At 35.4% G+C, this 25,812-nt stretch overlaps 1 protein-coding gene across 1 annotated transcript in view; it reads left to right on the top strand.

Moving 5' to 3' along the window:
* The window catches only part of Ubl3 (ubiquitin like 3), a 32,530-nt gene that overhangs the window by 4,556 nt on the left and 2,162 nt on the right, over positions 1 to 25,812 (top strand). The window contains exons 2-3 of the mRNA XM_070310127.1: positions 20,970 to 21,078; positions 21,687 to 21,851. Of these exons, the coding sequence (XP_070166228.1) occupies positions 20,970 to 21,078; positions 21,687 to 21,851 (274 nt within the window). The remainder of the gene's footprint in view (positions 1 to 20,969; positions 21,079 to 21,686; positions 21,852 to 25,812) is intronic.

Below are 25,812 nucleotides of genomic sequence, written 5' to 3'. Positions count from 1 at the left end.
CGCATCGTCGAGTAAACATGTATTTGCATTGTATCGTGTGCGCGTGGGCGCGTGTGTCTTATAGTGTGTGATGAATGTCGAGAGGTATGTAAATACGCTGTACTAACGCAATGACGAGAGTGAAAGAGAGAGAGAGAGAGAGAGAGAGAGAGAGAGAGAGAGAAACAGGGAGAACGCTATGAGATTCTGTGCGTATTTCATGCTACCTGCGTTAAATAAACATGGACGTTGGGTTACATGCGAGCGATTGCATCGGGATCACTACAGCTGTCGCAATTGCGCCTGTCTGTTCGTTCCATTGCGATCTACTTTACGCGCGATGAGCAGGTGCCGGCCACCGACGATCTGTCCGCCGAATAATTTGTGCCCCAACTCTCGGATTTATCACCGAATTCGATAATTACGGTGTATCTTGATCTTGCAACTGTAAAATTAAATGTTTTTCATAGAGAATGAAAAAGATCGCGCATCTTGGAAAAAGATAAAAGGTCAAGTATAAAATATTACGTTAAGAATTAGTCTAATTGATTATATTCGGACAAGCTGCTGGTAACGGCTCCCGTCTCTTTGTCGAGAAATACAATACAGTTGTATCCTTTTTCAATTGTACGATTATTATATTAAAAATTAATAATGAAGCATAAAAAAATTTATCAACAAAAATCGTAACGTTGATTGAATAATATAAAATATTATAAATATAAAATATGTGAACGGTATAAAATTTACGATTATATTTTACTGTAACTGCTTGTGTCTTAAAGATGAATTATTAATTATTAATTGCAAATAATTAAAATTAATGTATTTATCGATTATATGATTATAAAGTCGCGATTAATTGTGACAAAGAGAAATTGTTGGATTAATTATTTCATATAAATCGCGGTTTGTTAAACGAGCCAAGTGAATTGAAATTGTTTGCTATTGTCTACCGCAAATCTACCGATCGAGATCGATAATAATACGTTACACACTCTTGTGAAAGGCGAGACGAGATTATTCCAAGACGACGCGACTATTACAAGCCGTCCTCGTTGCAATTTAGCCTCGTTCTAGAATCAAAGATTCACGGATCCAGTCAGTTTGCAAAACCAGTTTTTCAAGCAAACTTTAATTGCGAACAGAGCTCTATTGTAATATTTTCGTAACATCGTTTAAATCAATATTTCTAATGTAATTATTAGGTGTACAACTTTGCTTCCGCCGTTTTTTTCCCCCAAATTCGAGGCTTTATTGTCAAAAACTGGTTATACATTTATGATTCAAAGTATTGTCCACTCCCAATGATCGTGCCAATTCTTTTTGACTTTGACTCGAGTCTTCGTTAAGTAATGCCTCCAATTCTGCATCTTCGAAAACCTTCTCTCTTCCACCGCTATGCCGGTCTTCGACGTGAAAATCACCGTTCTTGAAGCGTCGAAACCACTCGCGACACGTTCTTTCGCTAATAGCGGCTTCGCCATAAGTATTTGAGAGCATTCGATGAGCCTCAGCCGCAGATTTCTTCGTATTGAAGCAGAAAATTAAAACCTCCCGCGAATGACGAGAATTTGGCTCGTAAACTGACATTTTCAATCGAGAATAACTTTACGATGCGGACACAAATCGACTAATGTTTCTATGGGGTTACGTTGACAGATGCCCAAGTTCATTGCACGACGTCTACGATCTATTTATTTCGACCACTACTTACCGCTAAAGCCATCTATAGGAAAACGGCGGAAGCAAAGTTGTACACCTAATATAAATGGCAGATATACACTGACAACTTTTGTGGATTATAGTGACCTTTTCAAGTAATGTAAGATGTCTTATTTAGAACGATCCAAGACAATGCGAAGAATTTCAGAAATAAAACCTTTATCGTTGAAATGTCCCGTTAAAAGAAATGCTGACAAATATGTGAATAGATAAGTAGACTGATTACTAATATTTGATGGAAAAATTTTATTATCTGGTCTTTGCGATAATTTTAAGGAAAAGGAGAAATTCTAAAATAGGATGGAGATGAGATCGCGGAAGAGACAAGGCTAAAACATTTGTAACGCTACTTGTAACGCTTCTAATGCGACACGTGATATGTGTACTTGGAATCCGATATATATAGAACATCGAAGTTATATAAAGTATCCTTTAATTTGCATTAATCTCTCAACGGAATTCCGAAGATGTATCGCATCGGTGCAACGATGCGCAGACTTATAGAGTCGTACGATATTTCGAAATATCGCTATACATTTCTCGATATCTCTGACAAATATGAATATCCGAAAATGTATTGGAGGAGGATATGGTATAGTAGTTGAATTTGCCCATGGCGTGTGCATCCTGTCTTTCCGAGCGATATTCAATCGCGATGAATATTGAGTGCCGAAACAGTAAAATAGATTCCCCCAAAATATCGCACTTTTTAACATTGTCGTTATTGGCATATCCTTTCATATTTATTTATGCGCAGCAAATGTAGACGTTACAAAATGTAAACAGTTAATTTTTTTCAAGCAATACATATATAAAATGTATAATATTACATAAGGATTCATGAGCGTTTCAAATAGCTTTATAAAAATTTTCGATTTTTTTAAATGCATAATTAAATGACGCAATAACATATTAAACGAATTAATTTTTCAAAATTTCATGAATAAAATGTTATTTTATCGTTTGAACAAATCTACACACACACACACGTGTATACACATACAAATCTTCAATCTAATAGATTATAGCGTAATAGAATAAATTAAAATTGATTTTCTCGACATTGAATGTTTGCGAAATTTTTCGTCACTCCATTAACGCAAATGTGCGCTTAAAAATTTTATACATTGAACGTGTATGCGAATCGAAAGCATATACCGATAGCTCACTGTTTGTAGAGCAAATGACGCTCTTAATTTAATAGATACATAATGCAGAGATCACGGATCACATTTATCGAGAAATTGAAATAATAGCGAAATGTGATATTGAAAAAAATTTAAATGGTCACATCTCATTTTAAATCAACATATCGATAAATTTATTTGTTTGTAAATACATAGTTGGAAACTTAATTAAAACATTGCAATATATAGTCTTATTTAAATAAATTTCTTTTTTTGCTACTTCTTCAAAAAAAGATATATATATATATATATATATACATAATTCTTTTTAGTTGACAGATGACTCATCTCGCATAATTTTATGTTAGTAATATTAAGATTGGGAGGAATAAAATTAAGAACCGATAAAAAATACATTTATCGCCTGTAAATTGAAAGGATTGAAGTAAAGTACCGTATAAAAATTATCGCCGAAATTCCGAAGAAAATTCAGGGATCACGTCGCATGTTGTGGCACGTAATCGAGAAATAAAAGAAACGGAAGTAAAAACAGAGATCAGAGAAGAAGGGGAGAGGGGGAAGAAAGCCGCTCGCGGGGCATTAACGAAGAAAGCTTTCCGAGCGGATGGTTGAGAGTTAGGTGAAATTTATGGCCTCGCCGAATTGCCGACGTAAAGCAGTAGCCGCGTAGCGAAAGGAGGAAATCAATTCGAAAGCCCTCCTCTATTCCGGAAGAAAAAGATAGAAAGAAAGAGAGAGAGAGAGAGAGAGAGAAGCAGTTTGGTGAAAGTCGCAAATCTGTCGTCACCTGTGAATCGAAAACTAACGGACACGATCCGTCGATAGCGCGCATAATTCTCGTAAAAAAGGAAGAGGAGGAAGAAGAAGAAGAAGAAGAAGAAGAAGAAGAGCACAGTATATGTCGCGCCGCGGAAACCGTTTTTGAAGCTCGCCAACTTTCGAGCCAGCTGGCGAAACGGTCGGTGACATTGTTGGATTTATACGCCATGTCCCGGACCGTTACCGGATGTCTCTTTAGCCAGATATAGCTAGAAATTGCTTTGAAGAGAGACGGGGACCGTTTCATTGTTGCGCGGCATCAGCGAATAACGCAAACTTAAATAAATCGAAATAGAAAGATTTTTATTTTGAAATATTATATATTAATATTATACATTGCAATTTAATACTTTCGAGATCTCAAAAATATTTCAGTATCAGGAGCGGAAAAAATTTAATTTAAATATACGCGAATGTTAAAATAATGTTGGAATTAACAACATATGTTTTTCTCTCCATTGAAGCAAATAATAAAATATCTCGGCGGAAGGTAACGAATTGCTTTGCAATTAATCCGAGGTGCGTCTTGCCTTGACGCAAAATTCATTCGTGGCTCGACACTTATCAAAATATTTAATGAAGGGAACGACACAAAAAAAAATTGTGACGGACGATGATCACATCGATAAACTTTGCGACTGTTTGCAAAACTTAAAAAAAAAAAAAAAAAAAAAAAAAAAAAAAATTATATCGCATACGCAAAAAAATTATTAATAACATAATATTTTAAGAAATATCGCGATAACTCTGTTCAAAGCATCAGGCGAAGTCTGGCGCCATTATTAGCGTTGGATACAACCGTATCATACGCGTTGTATAAACAAGTTTAATCGAAACCGTGTGTGTCAATTCGATGGTGCCACAAAAAAAAAAAAAAAAAAAACCGCATTTACGATCGACAGGGGGAGCGATTCCGGATTCCCGATGAGATTTAAGCTTATTTTGCAGCGTGTGTGTGAAACAACAATCTCGATGGATTTTCTCGCGATCGCAGCATCGATCGCGCTCCTGCAAAATAGGGATCGCGCCAAGCCGAGCATGAAGATAATCGTTTTGCCCGTTAGACAACCTCTGTCGGTTCCCCCGAGCTATACGTCGGTTGGCACGGAAAACCCGTGCCAAAAAGTTGGATGCTAAACTGCATCCTACGGGTGGCACAGATTTTTCACTGAATCCCACTCGCTCGGCGATCGATCTTTCGGCCGTTGCCCCATCACGTGGAAAGCGAATCGCTCGAGTATATTCATACGATGACATGTTAACGGTACAGCCGCGTTTTGTGCATATTGCCGATGACTGTAAAGATCCAATCAATAGAGCAGGAAGAAAATCACGAAGACGAGGCTCGATTGAGCGCGAGCGGTGGAATTTTGAGGGAAAAAACGCTCGGAATGTTTGATTATAATTTCCAAGAGTCCTTGGACGTTACTTTGAGCGAAGCAAGTTATTTAAATACTTGGGTAGGTAGGAGAGGAGAAGGAGAGGGCTATACGCAGAAAATTACATCGTTGCGATTATTTATAAAATTCTCATTAAAAAAATGATAAAATGACATTGTTGTCGAATGACTTAGGATCCTAGTTAGATATATGTATATATAAAATGCACAATTTTTCTAATAATATTTATTACGCGTATTATTAATAAAATATTTTTAATTTGCTTTCAAATATACTTGGAGAAGTGGAAAATGTGTTGTGCGAGTTTATAGATAGCAAGCGAAGCACCAACACGATCCAGTTATTCGTCAAATTTTCATTCAACAGACTTTGACTTTAAATATATTCGAAATCTGTTTGAAGAGACACACATACAAATTTAAGAAAAATATATTTAAAGCTTCTCTTACGCGCGATAATTGGCGAATCGCGGGAAATGACAGATGCTTTTAGGAGTGAGTGAAAGTGACGCTGCTGTTAAGCCGCAACAACAGCATCGATGATCGCGGACAATCGTATTCAGTCGGGCTGTGCTCGGCTTGCATCCGCTATAAATTATCTCGCACTCGTTGCACACGCGATGGGAATAAGGAAGTTCTTTCACTTTTCTCACCCGCGCAATGTGTCTTATCACATAAATTACAGCGTAAGAAAACTATTCTTTCCCATATTGAAATGCATCGGCATGCAATAATTACAAGCCGTTCGCATGAGATCGCATTAATCGTCAAATCCAGCCGTTCTCTTGTATGAAAAGAAATTTCCGACAACGCCATATAAATACCGTCTGAAAAAGATCGAAATTTTTTTTTTTTAAACTTTTTCTAAAAAATATTGCAAGCGCTAATTAATTTGCGAAAATTAATAAAATTATTTTATATAATAAAGTATTTAAAATAAAAAAGATGTTGCATACGCGCGTCTCGTAAATTGAATGCTTTTCTATTAATTAATTAAAATAATATATATATATATATTATGCAAATATGTGCGCCACTAAAACTGTTGTAGAATTTTATGGATTGTAAAAATAAGTAAAGTAATATGAGTCGGATACAGGAGAAAGTGGCTCGCGATTTTTGAGGTTTATTTTTGGTAAATATGAAATTATTTAAATAAAGTGGAAATTATACATGATTTAGTTTTGACACCGCGAGCTTTTCATACACTAACTGCTATTGTTAATATAATCTTTATATTTTTTTATTAAAGATATAATCTTCGAGTAAACTAGGAATTCTTCCTCAAAAAGAATCTACTTTATTCATAAGGATATAAATAGAAAAATAATTCTATAATTAATACACAAAATATACAAATATTTTATATAATAAATATTATACATTATATAAAAATGAATATAAATACTAAATATATATATATATATATTAATCAATATTTAACATTTATTCATTTGAATCGCGCATTCTTAGATGTTGGACAAAAATTTTGGTGTCAAACTCGTTACCGCAAAGTATCATGGTAATTTCCCTTGAATTTTTTTCGAATGAGATAAACCTTGTCATGCCAAACTTAATGGAAGCGAGACGGAAAAGGAAATGAATTCGTCACTGTCGAAAATGACTCCTTTCACCTCCTCCTTCCCCGTCTACAAGATATCATCGCATATCCGAACGCCAGATTCACGCTATATCTTACCTATACTCTAGTCTTCCTGAAATAGCACACTTTTCTTTATCGATCAGCCTCGCGTATCCCCCCTTCCACGCCGACAAGGCCGGGGGTCGAGGTTAACCTACCTACCGATCGCCTTCTCCAGGATTACTCCGATCGAAACCTACTTTTATTATCCCGGTGATGGCACCATTGGCGGATTTAAAAGCCTTTACCCTAAACCTGTGCCCCCTAAATTTAACAATATTTAGGAATGACATTTTTATAAACATCCACATTTCGAGAGAGAAAAATAATCTTAAATTTCATTTTATTTGTCATATCGAATACAATTAGAGATACTAATAACTCCTTATAATGAATTTTATGGCTTCAGACTGAAGAATGCTAAATCAAATTTTTTGAGCAAAAGTTCTGATTTGCATTTTATATTTAAGTGGCTTTTTTTGGACAACTAAATAGTTGCTGATAAATTTTTTCTTTTAATTATAATTATAGGAATTAGAACTCTGTTAATTGTAAATTCCTTCATAAATCCGACTCACCGTATTGCATTGCATTTCTCGACCTCGATTTCCGCCTATTTTCTCGCATCTCTCATCCGGCTGTATTTTCGGGGAGGCACACGGTCCTTTTCGGCGAGGAGTTTGCAGTTTTGGCACCTCGTCGCGATGACGTAAGCGCGATCGTAACTCGCGGCAGGGCGCGATGACGTACAGATTTCCCGATGGACCCCGGTGCATTCGTGACGCGCGTGGCATAAATCGATACGAGGACGAGGAATGTTTAGCTGTTCGTCGTCTCTCACGATACACCTTGATCGATAAAAAAAAATTGTAATTACGATTGAATAAAAAAAAAAAAAAACTTTATTTTTCATTTTATCGCGAAAGAAAAGTCGGATAATTTTAAAAAAGTATTCTTGAGTCATAATTGCTGATAATTCTATTTACATATCAAGCTATACAGAGGATTGTGAATATTTATGAAAAATATTTTGAATTTTCAATTGACGTATTTGATTCAAATATTTTCGCTCAACGGATCGAATGTTATATAAATAAATAAATAGACATTTTTATATTTCATATGATACGAATCGGAAACTTTTTATTAATTGGGGAAGAATAAAATTCAATAAAATTCGATATATTATTTTGGCATATTCGGGAACGCGACGCGATATCATCTATGTACGGCGTAATGCAACGTGTTTACGTCATCATTGGTTGATTTTAACAGCCACCACAATTTTTTCGCACCTTGATGTGTGTACGGTATGTTATTTAGTATCCATTAGTGGTCAAACGATCCGGGTACGTGAAACATGTGCGCAAATTTATGGCCACCCTGTACGTTATGGCGGCGACGAGAGTGAGTCACATCCGATGTAGCCCCCCTCTCTCATATTATCTTCTTTTATCTCGTCTCTTCTTCGCTTTCCTTAGCTCTTATAACTCGCCGTTGCCTCTGTGAGTTCATCCTTTCTCATCCATCTCCGGTTTTCACTCTCTCTCTCTCTCTCTCTCTCTCTCTCTCTCTCTCTCTCTCTCTCTCTCTCTCTCTCTCTCTCTCTTTCCTTTTTCGTTATTTTTTTTTCTTCCTTTTCCTTCAATTTTCTTTAAAACGTCTATTATATTATTTTAATTTATGAAGAAAGAATACTTTATTTCTCTAATTTTAAAGTTCTCTTAAAAATGCATAAGTTTTCCAGATATAATATTTTTACATTATTATTATCTTTAATCTTTATTATTTCGAGCTATATTCAATTTATAGCATATCAGTCTTTAATTCGCGAAAATATCTGCGAGCATAATCGACAAAATTTTGCACAAATATCCGTTTCGTTGTGCCAACCGAGGATTGGCAACGAGGATTGGAACTAGCTAAAGAAAGAATTTATGTAACATGAAATATATCATTGATTTCTCTATGCTAAATAATGTTTCCAATTAGAGAATAACGATTCTCCTCCGCATGCTAAGAAAACATTATTAATTATATGAAATATTATATAAAACTTTTTTTCCTTGAAAAAATTCAATTTTTCATAAATATTTATACATACATATGGATGAATTCGTACTCGAAATAATTATAGGGAGAAATTCAAAAAGATGGGTAATACCAAGGAAAACGAGTGACACATACGATGCAATCTGAATTGAAATAATTGAGATAAAATTATATGTTGCGGATACGAAAAAAAAAAAGAAAAAGAAAAAAAGATTAATATTATATTAGGTGTACAACTTTGCTTCCGCCGTTTTTTTTTCCGAAATTCGAGGCTTTATTGTCAAAAACTGGTTATACATTTATGATTCAAAGTATTGTCCACTCCCAATGATCGTGCCAATTCTTTTTGACTTTGACTCGAGTCTTCGTTAAGTAATGCCTCCAATTCTGCATCTTCGAAAACCTTCTCTCTTCCACCGCTATGCCGGTCTTCGACGTGAAAATCACCGTTCTTGAAGCGTCGAAACCACTCGCGACACATTCTTTCGCTAATAGCGGTTTCGCCATAAGTATTTGAGAGCATTCGATGAGCCTCAGCCGCAGATTTCTTCATATTGGAGCAGAAAATTAAAACCTCCCGCGAATGACGAGAATTTGGCTCGTAAACTGACATTTTCAATCGAGAATAACTTTACGATGCGGACACAAATCGACTAATGTTTCTATGGGGTTACGTTGACAGATGCCCAAGTTTATCGCATGACGTCTATGATCTATTTATTTCGACCACTACTTACCGCTAAAGCTATCTATAGGAAAACGGCGGAAGCAAAGTTGTACACTTAATAGAATGACAAGTCGTATCGATACGATTAGCATTGCGTGACTGTGGGGCAATGCAGGAAATCATGGGGTGGGGGGGGGGGGGGCTGGGGGTAACAATTGAGGTCTCGATAACGCCGATTAGCATTCGTGATCTATCCCGATTCTCACGTCGCTCCGGAACACGTCGTTTCTCCTACGTTAAATATAGGCGACCCGACAAATGGTATACGCGACTCGGTCGCGAGAACTCTAAGCGTATTCTACCCGTACTCTATATCTGTGTATCTTCTGCCGCCACGATTTAGAAGGACCAGGTAACGTAGATCCCCATTTCGCCCCGGGCGAAAAGGTCGGAATGTATGAAACGGTCCCCGAGGAATCACAGTCTCGAAAGGCGCATTCCGTACAGTGGCGCGCAAAAGTTTTGCCTCGCCTGTATCGAAAAATGGAATTTTTATATCAAATTGATATGTACGAAAATTAAAATTAAAGTAAAAGTATGACGAAGAAGTTTCTTTTTTTTTTCTTCTTTTTTTTTTATAGCTATAAATCATTAATGAGCATAACGAAATTTATAATTCTAGCGTCATACGCATACACACGCACACTCACTCACTCACAAAATTATGAAATTTTCAACAAGAAAAACGTGATACGACGAAGAGAAATATTTAATTCGTTAAATTAAATTCTCATTCTTATAATCAAGAGAATAGCGCGTATCCATCAAGTATATAAAAATGAAAATAGACTAATTGTATTTATTTAAATTGTCATTGTCTACCATCGAATGCCGCTGCTTTCTTTTTATCCGCAATTCTTCCGTCGATATTATACACTCTCGATTAAAATTTTATATAAATACAGGGTGTCCTATTTTAAAGGACCCACTCAAATATCTCAGAAACACTGCGTTAAATCGAAAAATGTTTCAAACAAAAGTCGTGTGGCTTCAAGGGGGCCATAGAAGTATTACGGTAAAATTATCGAAAACTAAATATTTTACGAAATATTTAATTTTTTATATCAAAATATGTCAGATTAAAATAACTCAAAAAGTACTTAATAAAAAAATACTTTATTATAGTGTTTTGGAAAGCTCTCGATGTCAGCTACAAGAATGCTAAATAAAAAATGGGGGTTTCCATTTAAGATTTTAAAGTTGACCTTCACATGATCTTCAAATGATTTTCCAAGGTCAAATCATTGTCACCATCTTATGGCCCCCTTGAAGCCACACAACTTTTGTTTGAAACATTTTTCTCTTCCGGGCTTGGTTTTTGAGATATTCGACTGAAATGTGGATTGAAATGGGCCACCCAGTATATATATATATATATATATATATATATGTTGCATATAAAAATGATTACTTGGCAGAAAATTAAAATATTACACGCGCATCGCACATCGGGACATTAACGTGATAAAGTATTTTAACGCGGTTTGCCATTAAATCCAACAGAAATGAATTTGCCGGTACAAGTTCCCTTATTATGAAACTCATTCGTCTTATTCTGTCAATCTCCCTTCCCTCTCGCCTCCCCACTCCCGTCTGACGTCGAGGATATCTCCGGCACTTGTAGATGTCCTTCGCCCTTATTATTCGACGCCGCTCGAGCCGCGCATCCCGGACACTCTCCTCCTCTCCCACACCCCCGCCTCGTTCCAAGAACACACCTTGGGGAAGGTCGGGTCTAGGTCGCGTACTGCTGGGTTCGCCTCCTCCTTCTCCGCGAACGGGTTTCAACGAGCGCGTTTAACGAAATGCCACGACGACGCCCCGTCGATCGATAAATTTGCAAGTGCAGGCTGCGACGACACTTTGCGGCCGGCATAGTTGCCCGACTCGCTATTATCTCATCCCGTAACTTGATTTACTAATAAATGATATATATATATATTGTCACGTGTATAGACGCGTGTCGTCCCGAAATTCTCTCGGCTAATCTGAATTCGATGTACGACGTTAAACGAGTAGAGATGCGCCCGAGGCCCGTATACTTTAATCGATTTTAATCGTTTTAAGGGGAATTCTATTTACTTGAGAATGCGATGTTGAAAAATATATGTGTGAGACTGAATTGCGATAATAAGTAAACACCTCATTTGACATTCTCGTTGCTAAAGAAAATGACATAAAATTGATCAAATGTAATCGTTATACCGGTTAATGCTATAGTGACGTAACTTTTGTGTAAAAATGTAATCTAAGTAAAATGAACTTTGTGCCTGTCATAAGTTGATTTTCCTCGCGAGCTCTCTTTCCTTTCTCTTTTATTCTCTCTCTCTATAACGGATAATGTAATAAATTCCTTTTTTTCCTCGACGACTCTCGGGTGCGCCCTAGTTTGCCTTTCGAGTTTCGACATGCCTGTTAAAATCGATAATCCGCATCGGTTCCTATCCTACACGCCAACTGAAATTCATCATGTTTTGGACAATGGACTTATCGTAAGACGGGGTTACATTTGGGATTAACTTTGCACCACAATAGGGAAAATGGATCGCTAGCGGAGTGAGAAGTGTGTTGTTGTCGACATTTTAACGTTTCAATCTTTTATATTCTCTGACGAACTTTTTGTTACAACGATACCATATGAGAATCGTACACGCAAATCTTATCTCCGAAATATTCGAGTTTCCCCCCTCCCCCCCTCCCCAAAAAAAACTCAACAATTTATACCTTGTATTTTAACAACATAAATTTAGCGCTGTTAATTGAATCAAATCACTTTAGCACTATATGTAATATGTAAGTAGATAAGATAAAAAAAATGAGAGGGATAAATAATTATCAATAATATATAGACAGTATTGTAGTATTATACTTAATAAATAAAAATGTATGCTATATAAAATTTGTTTCTTTTATTATTATTTAAATAAAAACATTTTAATTAAAAAAGAAACTGTTATACAAACTAGTTGTTTTAATTTTCTACAAAAATGATGATATCAAAAAATATTACAACTGAATAAAAAAATCTATGTTATAAAATAATCTATGTTATAAATAATTTGTTTTATTATTTTTAATATTAAGAAAAATTATATGAATAAAAATTTGTTATAAAAAGTTAATTTATTTTACTATTTTCAATGTTAAGAAAAATTATATTTAATAAATTGCAATATAATTAAAGTAGTAGGATGTATAGCTGATTTAAAAAAATTAATAAAAAGATTAAAAATTTATACACAAAATTAAAAATTAAAAGCTTATGCAAAAATTGAAAATCAATACAAAATAAAAAAGATCTTAGTTAAAAATCTTGGCGCTGCTAAATAATATGCTAATGATATTGTGATATTAACGTACTCCGTACATTTATATTGCAGTTATTAATGTAATAATGTTTAAATTAAATTAATTATTTGTTACTTTAAGATACATTGCAGTTATTAATTTTGAATACTTATATATATATATATATATATATATATGTCTAGGATCGAACACGTGATTTATCACTGTATGTGCGCGCTGCGTGTTAAAACATAGTATTTTAACCCGGTCGTGTGTATATATCGGCCAATCCATTTAAAGCGATCTCTCGACTGCTCGACCCGTTTTAATCGCTCAACGCGATTCACAGGCGAGTTTCTACGGTTTCGGAACCATCACCGTGTCTCCACCCTCGTATCCGACGGCTTTGTACGACTCTACCTTTTTACGGGCTCGTCATGAGCCACCATACCGAGAATACCGAGGAATTACGTTCGTTAACCCCGATTGATCCCGACGGCGTTTTTGTCATTGCGCTTGGCTATATTTTGACGAGACTTCTCGTTCGCCCGTATACGCTTGGACTCGCTTGCGAGCAGCAGAGTGCATCGTTTATCGACCAGACACGAATTCGGTTTAACACGAGCATCGCCATATTGACGCTATTCGAGCAACTGTCAGTTGTAAAGGAAATAATGCCATATGTATGGCAAGCGTGAGAAAAATGGAACCGCTCTAACAAAGACCTGACATATGTAAAAAAAAAAAAAAAAACACTGTGTTATATATATATATATATAATTAACTATATAATTACATATATTAATTAACTAAAATTGAATATTCTCGGCTTTGATGATTACATCTTAAATTTAACAAACACAGCAAAAATAACATATTCCTTTGGAATTAATCAAAGTCTTGCAATAAGCTATTTAAGTTTCAATTGATTCGATAACTTTGATGCTATAATATATGTACGGAAAAAGTCAACTCTGAATCAATCTAAAAGCGTCCATAAATAAAATTAATAAATATCAGTTATTAATATCTTGTATGCATAACGCTTGTAAATGCCGTAGTGTTTGGAGCGAAATGACTTCTTAATTCAATTAACCTCAATAGGATGGCAATGGTGCTGGCATTGGCAATATCAGCAAACACAATAATACCGCCCAAGCTGGCATTTGCGACGATTATTCCGATAAGAAATAGAATTATGATGTTTGTTGCGCCGATAACAGATATCGTGCATCAATGAACTCGACGATAATGTTAATGCAATCTCTCTCTCTCTCTCTCTCTCTCTCTCTCTCTCTCTCTCTCTCTCTCTCTCTCTCTCTCTTTATATATATATATATTTTTTTTTTTTTGAATTTTTTAAACGAAACCCCCTATTTTTCATCACATATTCTTGTAGCTTACCTCGAGAGCTTTCCAAAACACTATAATAAAGTATTTTTTCATTAAGTACTTTTGAGTTATTTTATATTTTAATCCGACATATTTTGATATAAAGAATTAAATATAATATCGTAAAATATTCAGTTTTCCATAATCTTACCGTAATACTTTTATGTACAGGATAATGAGATAAATCGATTAGTATAAAAAAATAATTGTTTTTTAGAAAATTATTTACAATGTATTTTTTTAAACAATTTTTTTTTTCCCCCCCGCTAATTGACTTGTCTCATTATTCTGTACATAAAAGTATTACGGTAATATTATCGAAAACTGAATATTTTACGATATTATGTTTAATTTTTTATATCAAAATATGTCAGATTAAAATATTTCTCTTTCTGCCGCGACGAACTTTATACCATTCTTATTTTTTTTTTCCGGCCACATGATGAGCCACTTTACAAGTATCATTAAAGTCTTAATTTTATCGAGCGTTTCTGAAAATCGGGAATATCCTGTGCGCGTAGCCATAAAGATAAATCTTGACAAGCTTTCTTGTCTCCTTTGATGCGATGTAAATTAGCTTAAACATTATACATATATAATAAGAATTTCTTTTCGGTCATCAAATACTTGAAATTAAACATCTTTTCTATTAAATTGATGAAAGAAAATAATCATGTAACAATACATCGAGGATATATGTATAATATACAATTTTATATTAATATAAGAGATAAAATGTTTAAGTTACGAAGGGAGGGGGGAAAAAAAAGAATTTCTATGCAAAAATACGCTCGCGTGATCTTTACATTTTCTAATTATGGCCAAGCGTTTGCGAGCATATTTCCCGATGAGCAGCTCGTTAATTTTATGTATTAGCCAAGCTATTAAGAACGATTCGACTCCGACACTCCATTAATAAACGTTGGCACCGCATTGCGAGGCATTAGTATTTATTAACCTAAAGTCACCCTGTAATTGACGTAATTGCCAACTCGAGGTATTCACAGCGAAGACTGTGGAAATGACTCGCTACAAGCGTACGTACCTCGAGGGCGACCCGATTGTGCGAGATTATTAATAAATATATTTCGGTTCTTCCCATATCGCGCAATTGCGATATACGCCGCGTGTCTGAAACAATCGACTCGAATGTCACGATAAAATTATGCGTTTACCACGCATCTCTGATTCGATATATTATACTTAATGCGCGTAAGTCATTTAATTATTTGATTATAATTTGGGACTCATTTCTTAATAATTATATCATAATCTGCTGTGTGTGTTAGCTTCGTCGACGCGGCGCCTCCGCGCGATGAGAAATGCGAGGTCGGAGCCAGAGACGCTACTTCTCCTCCCTTCATCTTCCTTTTCCGAGAGAGAGAGAGAGAGAGAGAGAGAGAGAGAGAGAGAGAGAGAGAGAGAGAGAAGAATACATCTCGGACTCGGGGTCTCGTATCCTTTCAAGCGATAAACATTTTTTTTTTTTTATCCTATGCAAGGAATCTTATTCAATTTTTCAGACAACGTTAAAGGAAAGAGTTTCTTTGATAAAATTTAAATGACCTAATACTTTGCATTCTTCAATTAATTAATTAATTAATTAATTGCTAAATATTCTTGGATGATTTTATTTTATTAAATTGCCATTCTTTAATTTTACTTAACATGTATATATATCGTTATCTCATTCTTCTGCCAAGTATTCGTAAAAAGATTTATTTTACATAGAGTGATAAGAACAAAAGTACATATCCGCGCATGTCTCATCCTTTGGAAATGATTTATGTCAAAAGACGAAAAGAAATATGTTACAAAGTTATTTATTTATTTAGTAAAATATTTTCTTTTTTACGTAAAACTCTTGGACGCGTAAAAAAAAAAAAAAAATTTTTGTATCGCGCTATCCCTATGTCTAACTTTGTACCGGATAAAGGACGAAAGGACCTTGGAAGGAAAGTGCGCCTCTGCATCCTACTGTATCTGTACGATGAGCGGGAGGAACAGCGCGCCCTGTTTTCCTTATTACGTGTTTGTGCGTCAAAACTTCAAGTCCTTCGATACGCGCTGCGGGCGAAGGACGCGCGCGTAGAAATGTGGGTCACTCTGTACATACGTATGCGCATAGTTCCAGTCACGGTCCTCGGGTATCCGAATGCCCCAATGACCTGGTTTGTCCGGGTTTCGGCGTGACCTCGCCTCGTGACGCGAGCGGGAGCCGCTTCGCGTTTGCGCTCGCAAAATCAAGGTAAACCCATCGCACGTACACACGTTCGCGATTAGCCCAATTCTCTCTCTTTCTCTTTTTCCACCCTCGCTCTATCTTCCCTTTTCATTACGTCCCATAATGCCCATAAAGCTTCCGCAGAGCGTAACGGTATCGTATCGCTCGACGTTTACCGATCCTCGCGTCCATTATCGAAAATTCTATACGTACATTGGTATAATGCAGGATGGATGATTTTGTAAGACGAATCGCGTCAAAAATCTTGCGAATATATTTTCGACGAATTTAATGTCTTTTCGATGGAAACTGTCGATGGGCCAATCGTTCGATTACAAATAATAAAAGATGGGAGATCTTCTAATGAGGAATCAAGTTTTTTTTTTTTTTTTTTTTTTTTTTTTTTTTTTTTTTTTTTTTTTAGGGATGGGAATAAAGAACGAAAGTTTATTTAATTACATGTATACATTATTTTTAAATTGAATCTTAATTTATATGTGTGTCTTATAATATTTTATATATATATAATTTTTAAAAAATAAGAAATTTTGCTATATAAAGGATTATTTAAATTCAAGGCTGGAACAATTTGCGATTTCTCAACGACGGAGAAAAGAAATTGCGTCGAGGCCGCCTACCATTCTGTTTTAAATCGCGTTAGCTCTTTAATCCATTTATCCGTTTCATTAGAAAGGCAGTGAGGGACGTTCGTTATACTTTCCAAGTCCACGTGCAACTTGGCGGCCGATAGAGCTCCGCCTATTATCCGCCGGGTTAATTTAAGGCGCGATTCCCCTATTTTTAAGATTATAAGTTAGTGAAACTCATCGCGCCAAATTGCATGTCGAACTTTAAAACGCGTAGATTTTAAAACGATTATCCAGACTTTTTTTTTTTTTTTTTTTTCCCCATAAACACGGCTCTTAACGTTCTTACCTTGCAAACTTGAGTGGAAGAGACTTTCTTGTCTACTATCTATAAATAAACACACAATATTATTAAAAATAATAATATCAGCAGAATAATACTCTCCAATTATTTACGTAATACAAAGACTAACAGTAATCGAATATATTTCAACGCTACTCTTCGTTGATTGATAATTAAGTTTATTGATTGTTCATTAAATTTGAAAGCTATATGTATAAAACTTGTCGAAAACATTGAACGCGCATATTTGGAATTGTATCGTCCTTCATGAATATTAATTATATGATTCGTAAAACGTATTATCGGGAGAAACGGAAACTTTTTCCACAAGATACATCGCGCTCTCGATTTACATTAATTATTAAAAAAATTTTACGTACGCACAGTTGCGTGTGACACGTGAATTACCGCTCGTCCTCGATCTTTTAATTAATTAAAATATCAACATTTTATTTTCAAGCAACGCCCATATTGAAACGCGCATTATGACGTTTGTACAAAGTGTAGGGGCAAGACTCGTGTGTGTGTGTGTGTGGTGTTCCTTTTTTTTATTTTTTTTTTTATATAGATGAGATCTGCTCGTTGCGCTTTTTCCGCGCGGTGAAAGCAGCGAAAGTTCGATCAGGCCGCGCGTGACGAATAAAACAAAATATTCGACATGGGCAGTGCGATGACATCGTTAGATCCACATCGCTAGATATTCAGGTGATGGTACCTGCACGGATGAGTTAGAAACTGTGCCCGTTTATATAGAGTGACCCATTAGGAATATATATTTAACTAGGACGACTTCACTTTCATGACGTTTCGAGATCGTCCTCTGTCTAGAAAAAAAATGAGACTTTTATTCGTACTTTTAATTAATTATTCATTAATTTTGAACAGTTGAATAGTCTGATTTTTTTTTTAATCATATTTCAAAGCAAAATGATGAAGCTACCCCAATGAAGAATAAATATAAAATAAAATAAATATCTTCGCGCGATATGTATGTGCGTATCGCATACATAGAAAAGTCACGTGTGCGACAAAAGGCGATATGTATAAATGAAAAACAATGAATTTTTTTGGCGCGAAGGATCAGAAGATGAGGCAGATCCGGACACATGAATCGAATAATTGGCTGGTATCACCAGCTGAATAAGGTAACTTTAAAGTTCAAACGAGCGACGTACGTCGGCGGAAACCCCTCGCGCGCACGCGGATTTGAAGGATTTGGAGCTTGTTACACGTAGCAGTGAGAGTACCACTTTCTCTGTGCACGATGAATCTAAAATGAGTCTAAATCAAGGACAGAACAAGAATACCTCCCTCTCCCCTTTTTTTCTCTTTTGTCTCTCTCTCTCTCTCTCTCTCTCTCTCTCTCTCTCTCGCTCTCTGTCTTTGGACGCTAATGAACGAATTGTCAGAACGGTCGGTCGCACCCTTTCGACCGATCGATCGATAAAAAGCGTGATTTCGCGTGCGAATAAACTTGCGGCAATTTGCATTTGAATGGAGCTCAGAATAGTCATCTCAGTTGCTCCAGAAAACCGATATCTCGTTATCGACATATTATAAGATGACGGGGCGAGATTAAGTCTCGAGACGTGCTTTATAAAGCGTATTGTCACGCGTTGCACAATTTTTTTTCGTCTTTATTCTCATTTAATTGTTTCTGATATATTATTTAATTGAAAAACATTTCCATTATTTTTACCCAAAAAAAAAAAAAAAAAAAAAAATATGTACATGGAAAAAAATGTTTCTTACATTTTCGATACATCTCGTACACGTTTTTATAAATGGCACACATCTGTAGAATTTTACACAACGCTATTTGGCCCTGGCATATAAAACCCTTTCGACAAAGAATAATCTTCTTTCTAAAAAAAAAAATAATTTCATGAATGAGAGAGAGAGAGAGAGAGAGAGAGAGAGATGAGAAATCATGTTTAGCGAAACAATACATGCGCGTAATCTAAAAAACGACAAGCCAAAAAAAATCCTCTTCCCGATACAAAATGTTGATAATTATAAAGAATCATGAGAAACTTCGTACGATAATATGTTGAGAGCATGCGTAATTCTATTCACCTCTCGCGAGATCTGTAATCAATTTTTGCCCGACGTTTGCAGATCCGTGAAGTATGGAAAAATTGTGTATTAAACTAGGCAACGTGAATATACGTATGTAGATAATTCGCGATGTCCTCGTTATATCTTAATTATACGGTTCTCATCCGTATTATTTCCACGTCGTACACTTTACAAAACGTGCCCTCCAGCTTCTCCCTTCCCCCCGTGGCGCGAAAATTGCACCGCAACGCCAAGGGGGAGTCTCTCGCGTGCGGTGTTCACCGGGTGATAATGCGAGCGGGGACGATGATTTAACGCTTTAACAGCAGATTGTCGCGACCACGAAGACCGCAAAAGGTCACGAACGGTCGGTCGGGGCCCTCCGGTCCAGCTTCGTCGTAATCGTCGCCGTCGAGCTACTAATTATTTATGTCGCTCGATCTTCGTACCCTACGTTAATTGAATTCCTGTTCGTATGTGGGAGTGGTCCCCGGTAATTTGCCCGATGCACGAGGTGCACGCTGATTGCGCTGTCGATGAACGCTCGTTTGAGCTCCTGGCGTCCATTGTATTAGCCATCAATTTTACCGCAATTTACATACAATATATTTTAAAGAAGGAGAATAATGCTTATATAATATCGGAAGAAAGTATATATCACGCATGTACATTATTATGATAAAAAATCACGTCGTTTATCAAATTTTGTTTGTATTAGGTGTACAACTTTGCTTCCGCCGTTTTCCTATAGATGACTTTAGCGGTAAGTAGTGGTCGAAATAAATAGATCGTAGACGTCGTGCGATAAACTTGGACATCTGTCAACGTAACCCCATAGAAACATTAGTCGATTTGTGTCCGCGTCGTAAAGTTATTCTCGATTGAAAATGTCAGTTTACGAGCCAAATTCTCGTCATTCGCGGGAGGTTTTAATTTTCTGCTTCAATACGAAGAAATCTGCGGCTGAGGCTCATCGAATGCTCTCAAATACTTATGGCGAAGCCGCTATTAGCGAAAGAACGTGTCGCGAGTGGTTTCGACGCTTCAAGAACGGTGATTTTCACGTCGAAGACCGTCATAGCGGTGGAAGAGAGGAGGTTTTCGAAGATGCAGAATTGGAGGCATTACTTAACGAAGACTCGAGTCAAAGTCAAAAAGAATTGGCACGATCATTGGGAGTGGACAATACTTTGAATCATAAATGTATAACCAGTTTTTTACAATAAAGCCTCGAATTTCGGAAAAAAAAAACGGCGGAAGCAAAGTTGTACACCTAATATATACGCAGATGTATAATATATAAAAATCTTTTTTGGTCTAAGAATTGACAACCGAAAAAGTTAAGTCTTGAAACATGGATTTAAATTCTCTAATATAAATATAAGTAATATATATTTTTAATGAAACATGCGTATATAGTATATGGTAGAATGATGTAATTGGCGTGAAAATTAATTTCTATAAAAAATTTTTTACGTGACCAACAATCACAAATCTGAGAGATTTAAACTCTTCGATTTCGAAAGATCTTTTTCCACACGCATAATTGATATCTCTCTAACTATAATGTTTTTTATGCATTGCAGATAAATTTACGCCTCATCCTCGTCAGTGGCAAGACAAAAGAGTTCCTATTCAGTCCGAGCGATTCTGCCGGCGATATAGCACACCATGTGTTTGAAAATTGGCCGGATGGTGAGTTAGTCATTATCGTTTCGAAACTTTGCTCGCACCAATCCATTCCATTAGCGTTGATATAATTGTTATAGGAGCGGGATCTCCCGTGTGATCTATCCGCAATTATTACCATTGATTACCGATACGCCATCGTGTCGCGAGGATAGAGTTGCAAAATTATTTGTGAAACACATCCAACATTCAGGTGACATTCATTAGAGTCTCTCTAGACTCAAGAATTTTTCAGATCAGAGAAATCAGACATCTGAGAAAAGATAATAATATATTTAATATGTAATATATATATTTAAAATATTAGAAATTTCAATAATATGGAGAGTATTTTTTCATTTTAATGTAATAAATTGATATATAAAAATTACGAATTTATACGTTGTGGAATTGCATAAGTATACACAGTAAGTGGAAAAATTCGTTCGATTTACTTTATTTTATAATTTATATCAACACACGAGTACATTTGCCACGCCGCTTTTTTAAGATTCAAGAGGTTCGGTACACTCGGAAACTTTTCGCGAATAGTTGAATTGAGAGAACGAGAGAGAGAGAGAGAGAGAGAGAAAGAGAGCTCTCAGCATCCCACAAATGTCACCTTCGTGTTGCAGACTGGACAGAGGAGGCGGTCGCCAAGGCGGAGATCCTGCGGCTAATCTACCAGGGTCGTTTCCTGCACAGCAATGTCACGCTCGGTGCTCTTGGGCTTCCCTTCGGAAAAACCACGGTGATGCATCTGGTGCCGCGGGAGAATCTTCCGGAGCCTAATTCTCAAGGTGAGTTCGCGAGATACGATCCTCTCATCTTCCCCTCCTCCGTACGCACACGCAAAGGACCTCCTCTTCCCTTCCTGTCCCTCTCTCTCCCGCATTTCTTAAAGACTTCGTCGCGTAAACAGACGTACATGTAATTTTCTTTTTTTCCTAACTTCTCTCAAAATAAACCATCGCAAAATCATAATCACTAAATTAATTACAATACCATCTCGCAAATTTAAAATTGAACCACAGTTTTTTTTTTTTTTTTTTTTACGTTATTAACGTTTATGACGTTTAAAACGTAGATTGTTCATTAAACTAGATATAAAATTTAATTATTTGGTTGAAAAAAATTATTAAAAATGTTATAATTATAAGTTAATTTAAAAAAACGTGAGAACGTGTAAAAATTATTTTGTATAATTAAGTAAATAAAGAAAAGATTAGTGTAAAGAAAATATGTTAATTAAAATAAATTAACACATTTCTGTCTTCGTAACATCCTTTTTTTAATTATTATAATTTTCAATTATATAAAAAAATACATGTGTGTGTGTGTGTGTATGTGTGCGCGCGCGCGCGCGCACATACGTGCATAAAATTAATATATGACATAGATTTTCTCTCTAGAGGAAAAGAATGTACTCGGCTAAGGGTTAATTCCCTGCAGCCCTGCAATATAGAAACACTTTGCGCACACTCTCTGCCGCACTTTTATTAATATCGTGTTAAATCTGTACTCGTTATCGTTCTTTAAATTTGTTTTTCTCGTCGATCTAAACTGAATCTATCGCACATCGGTACGTGACGCGCTTGCGTAATTATTACGGTAAAATCTCGTTACAACGAGCCGCCGTCGTGGATCTCGAAATTGAATTTGTTATACCGAAAGTTCGTTATATCAAGCCGCGTATTAGACGCGGAGATTCAATCACGCCTCGTTACAACGAAAATGTCGCGTTCCATCGGTATTCATTATAACGGAATTACATCGATTAGCTGTATTTAGCTGTGCTATTTGACAGCAGTTTATACAGGACGTTCAAGAATGCACGGATATTTTAAGAACATGGGAATTTTTCGACACATGATCCTTTTTTTTTTTTTCTTCTTTTTGAGATATCAAGCTTTTACGAAAAAATAAAAAATGTTTCAAAAATTGTGCTAAATTAAAAGATCGAGTTGAAAAATAGATTAGAAAATTCTATATCTTAAAGTAAAAATTACTTTAAATTAATATATAAATTTAACTTATTTTATAATTCGGAAAAAGACTCCTTGACGATCTGTAATTAGAAAAATACTTTTGACATTTACGGTGATCGTCGACAAGTAATTTTCCATTGCGCAACATTGTCATTATCATTCGTGCATTCTATATAATCTCGCGTAAAATGCACACATTTCGCAAACTCTTCGCGTTCCCTTTGCAACTTCTCTGTCGTTTACGGCACACGTACTTCCGTTCTCGCGAGCTTTTCCGATGAATCTAATTTAATGACGATCCGATGAATTGTATGTTAAATTGAATAGAAATCTTCAAGAGTTTATTTTTCATTTTTCTTCCTCTTTTTATGCTGCGATATCGACTTTATCGCACGCGACTCGCGCTTACCGCTAATTATTAATCGATGCGCGAGGGTAAGTGCGATGGATAAAAAACGTATGATCAGATAGTTAATAATCAACTTTGATCGACGGAGAGGAATAATCGTCGAGGAGCGATGCATTGTTGTGCAACTTGCCGACAACACGCCGTTACTTCGCAACACGGAGGAGGTTTCCTCCTTTCTAAATTGGCTTTTTCATTTGTCCATCAGTATTCGTGCATCAGTAGCATAAACCGCAACACGAAATTCGAAAAAAGATCAGGGTTGGGAACGTTACTCTATAAAAGTAACGCGTTACCGTTACCGTTACTTGCAAAGTAACGATTCGTTACTTTTTCGTTATGTTTTTGTTTTTTTTGTAATGCTAAAATAAGCTTAAATTATTTAATAATCTATATTACAATTAAAAACTCTAAATTAGTTTCTATATAGCAAGCGTTTTTTTTATATTAAACTTATTTACGGAGTGGAAATATGGGGCTGGGAGGAAAAGAAGGAATTAGAAAGAGTGATGTTAGATTACGTAAGATGGTTATTTCTTAGAGGTCTAAGAAGGTTAGAATTCTGTACGCCAAGGTATTTAATGTCGAGAGAATTAGGTTTAAACAAATTAAGGATAGAGTGGGGTATAAGGTCTTGGAGATATGAGGAAAAGATAAGAGGTATGGAAGAAAGTAGATGGGTAAAAAGATGTTGGATGGAAAAAGAAGTAAATAGAGGGGGGGGGGATATGTATAGTAGGGAGAGAGAAAAATATTATAATAGAAATGGGTGGGGTATCGAAGCATTAGAAATTTTAAAAGAGGAAGGAATGAATATTAGAGAGGAGTTGAGAAATAGGGACAGGGAAGTGCAGAGACAATTAGAAGATAATAAAATTAGGCAAGCTAGATATAATAAGAAATACAAGGATTTGGAAATAAGGTTGGAAGGGCCAATGTATTTAAGGGAAGGAAATGTGGATATAGGAAATTTAGGCGACAGCGTAAGGGCTTTATTAAGGTTAAGGTGCGGAAACATGGAGGATAGAAATAAATATTGGTTAGGGGAGGAAGCGTATGCCTGTGTATTTTGCGGTATAGGCGAAGATCGTATTATAAGTAATTATTTTAAAGATTGCGATGTAACTAAAAGTTGGTTTATAGAAATAGGTAAGGATGAGAATGAAGTAGAGGAAAAATTGTGGAACGATGTGTTAGATGATGCGAAAGGAAGGTTATTAAGGAAAATTTGGAAGGAGAAGGAGAGAAGGTTATAAGAAAAAATAGGAATATAAGGTAGTTATAAGGGTATGTATGAGAGAATGAGAAAGGTATGCGAGTTATAGGTATTGTGTAAAACAAGTCCACTTCTTGGCGTTAAGCTGAAGTTAAATAAAGATTATTATATATTGAACTTATTTAATGATCCTAATTTTTTATGTTAATATCTCTACTTTTTAATACACTTGTCTTTATAGGAATTTAAATTGTAATTTACAAATTTCAAACTTGTCGAAAATTTTTATCGAACATTGTTTTTAAATATTGATAAGAGAAATATTGATATTATTAAGAGCGTATTCCAATATTCACTATCAGTATTGTGAAATCTATAATTTACGTTATTATAGATTTTCAGTACCGGCAGTGATTATCGGAATGCAGCCTATGATAGAAGGCTAGAAAATATTTTTCAAAAAATACATCTATCGAATAGATATAAGATAATAAAGAACCAAAAAAAATTACGACGAAAGTAACGGCTAATTCGTTACCGTTACCGTTGCAAACAGAAAAAAACTAACGATCGTTACCGAAAAAAAAAGTAACTGTAACGGTAACGACGTTACGAGTAACGCGTCACTTCCCAACCCTGAAAAAGATGCATATTTTTGTTTCCGGATAAAGAAATGGTTAAAGATGAGTGAAAAGTTAAACCTACCTCTATTTTGTTTTTCTCAAATATTTACAGGTTTATCAAATTGTTATTATTTGATTAAACAACATTGAAATAATTTAGCAGATATTTTTAATAATATTTGTATTTATTGTACATATTGATTAATATAACTGACAATCTCGCGCTTCCTGTTTATATCGAATTTATTATCTTTAATTTAAAACGATGTTATTACGTATCTCAGACAAAATATCTTACATCTGAACAAACTCTTTGTATCTTATATTTAAATTGTAAGTTTTTTCATTGTGTTTATATTTTAACATTGGTCATTCTGGATTCAAGATATCGATATACCTACGTATTTTTTATAAATGCGTATTCAATTACATCGATTAATAATCAAGTATTGACTTATTCTTATATTTGATCTCTTTTTTTTAGGTATTCTACCTAACGGTGAGTTTATGTATATCATGCCCAATGAT

This window comes from Polyergus mexicanus, unplaced genomic scaffold (assembly GCF_030449975.1).
Source record: "Polyergus mexicanus isolate NDT 795.1 unplaced genomic scaffold, iyPolMexi1.0 SCAF_17, whole genome shotgun sequence".
NCBI classification, from domain to species: Eukaryota; Metazoa; Arthropoda; class Insecta; order Hymenoptera; family Formicidae; genus Polyergus; species Polyergus mexicanus.
The sequence above is the reverse complement of the archived record's forward strand: the minus strand, read 5'-3'. Positions and strand labels throughout refer to the sequence as shown.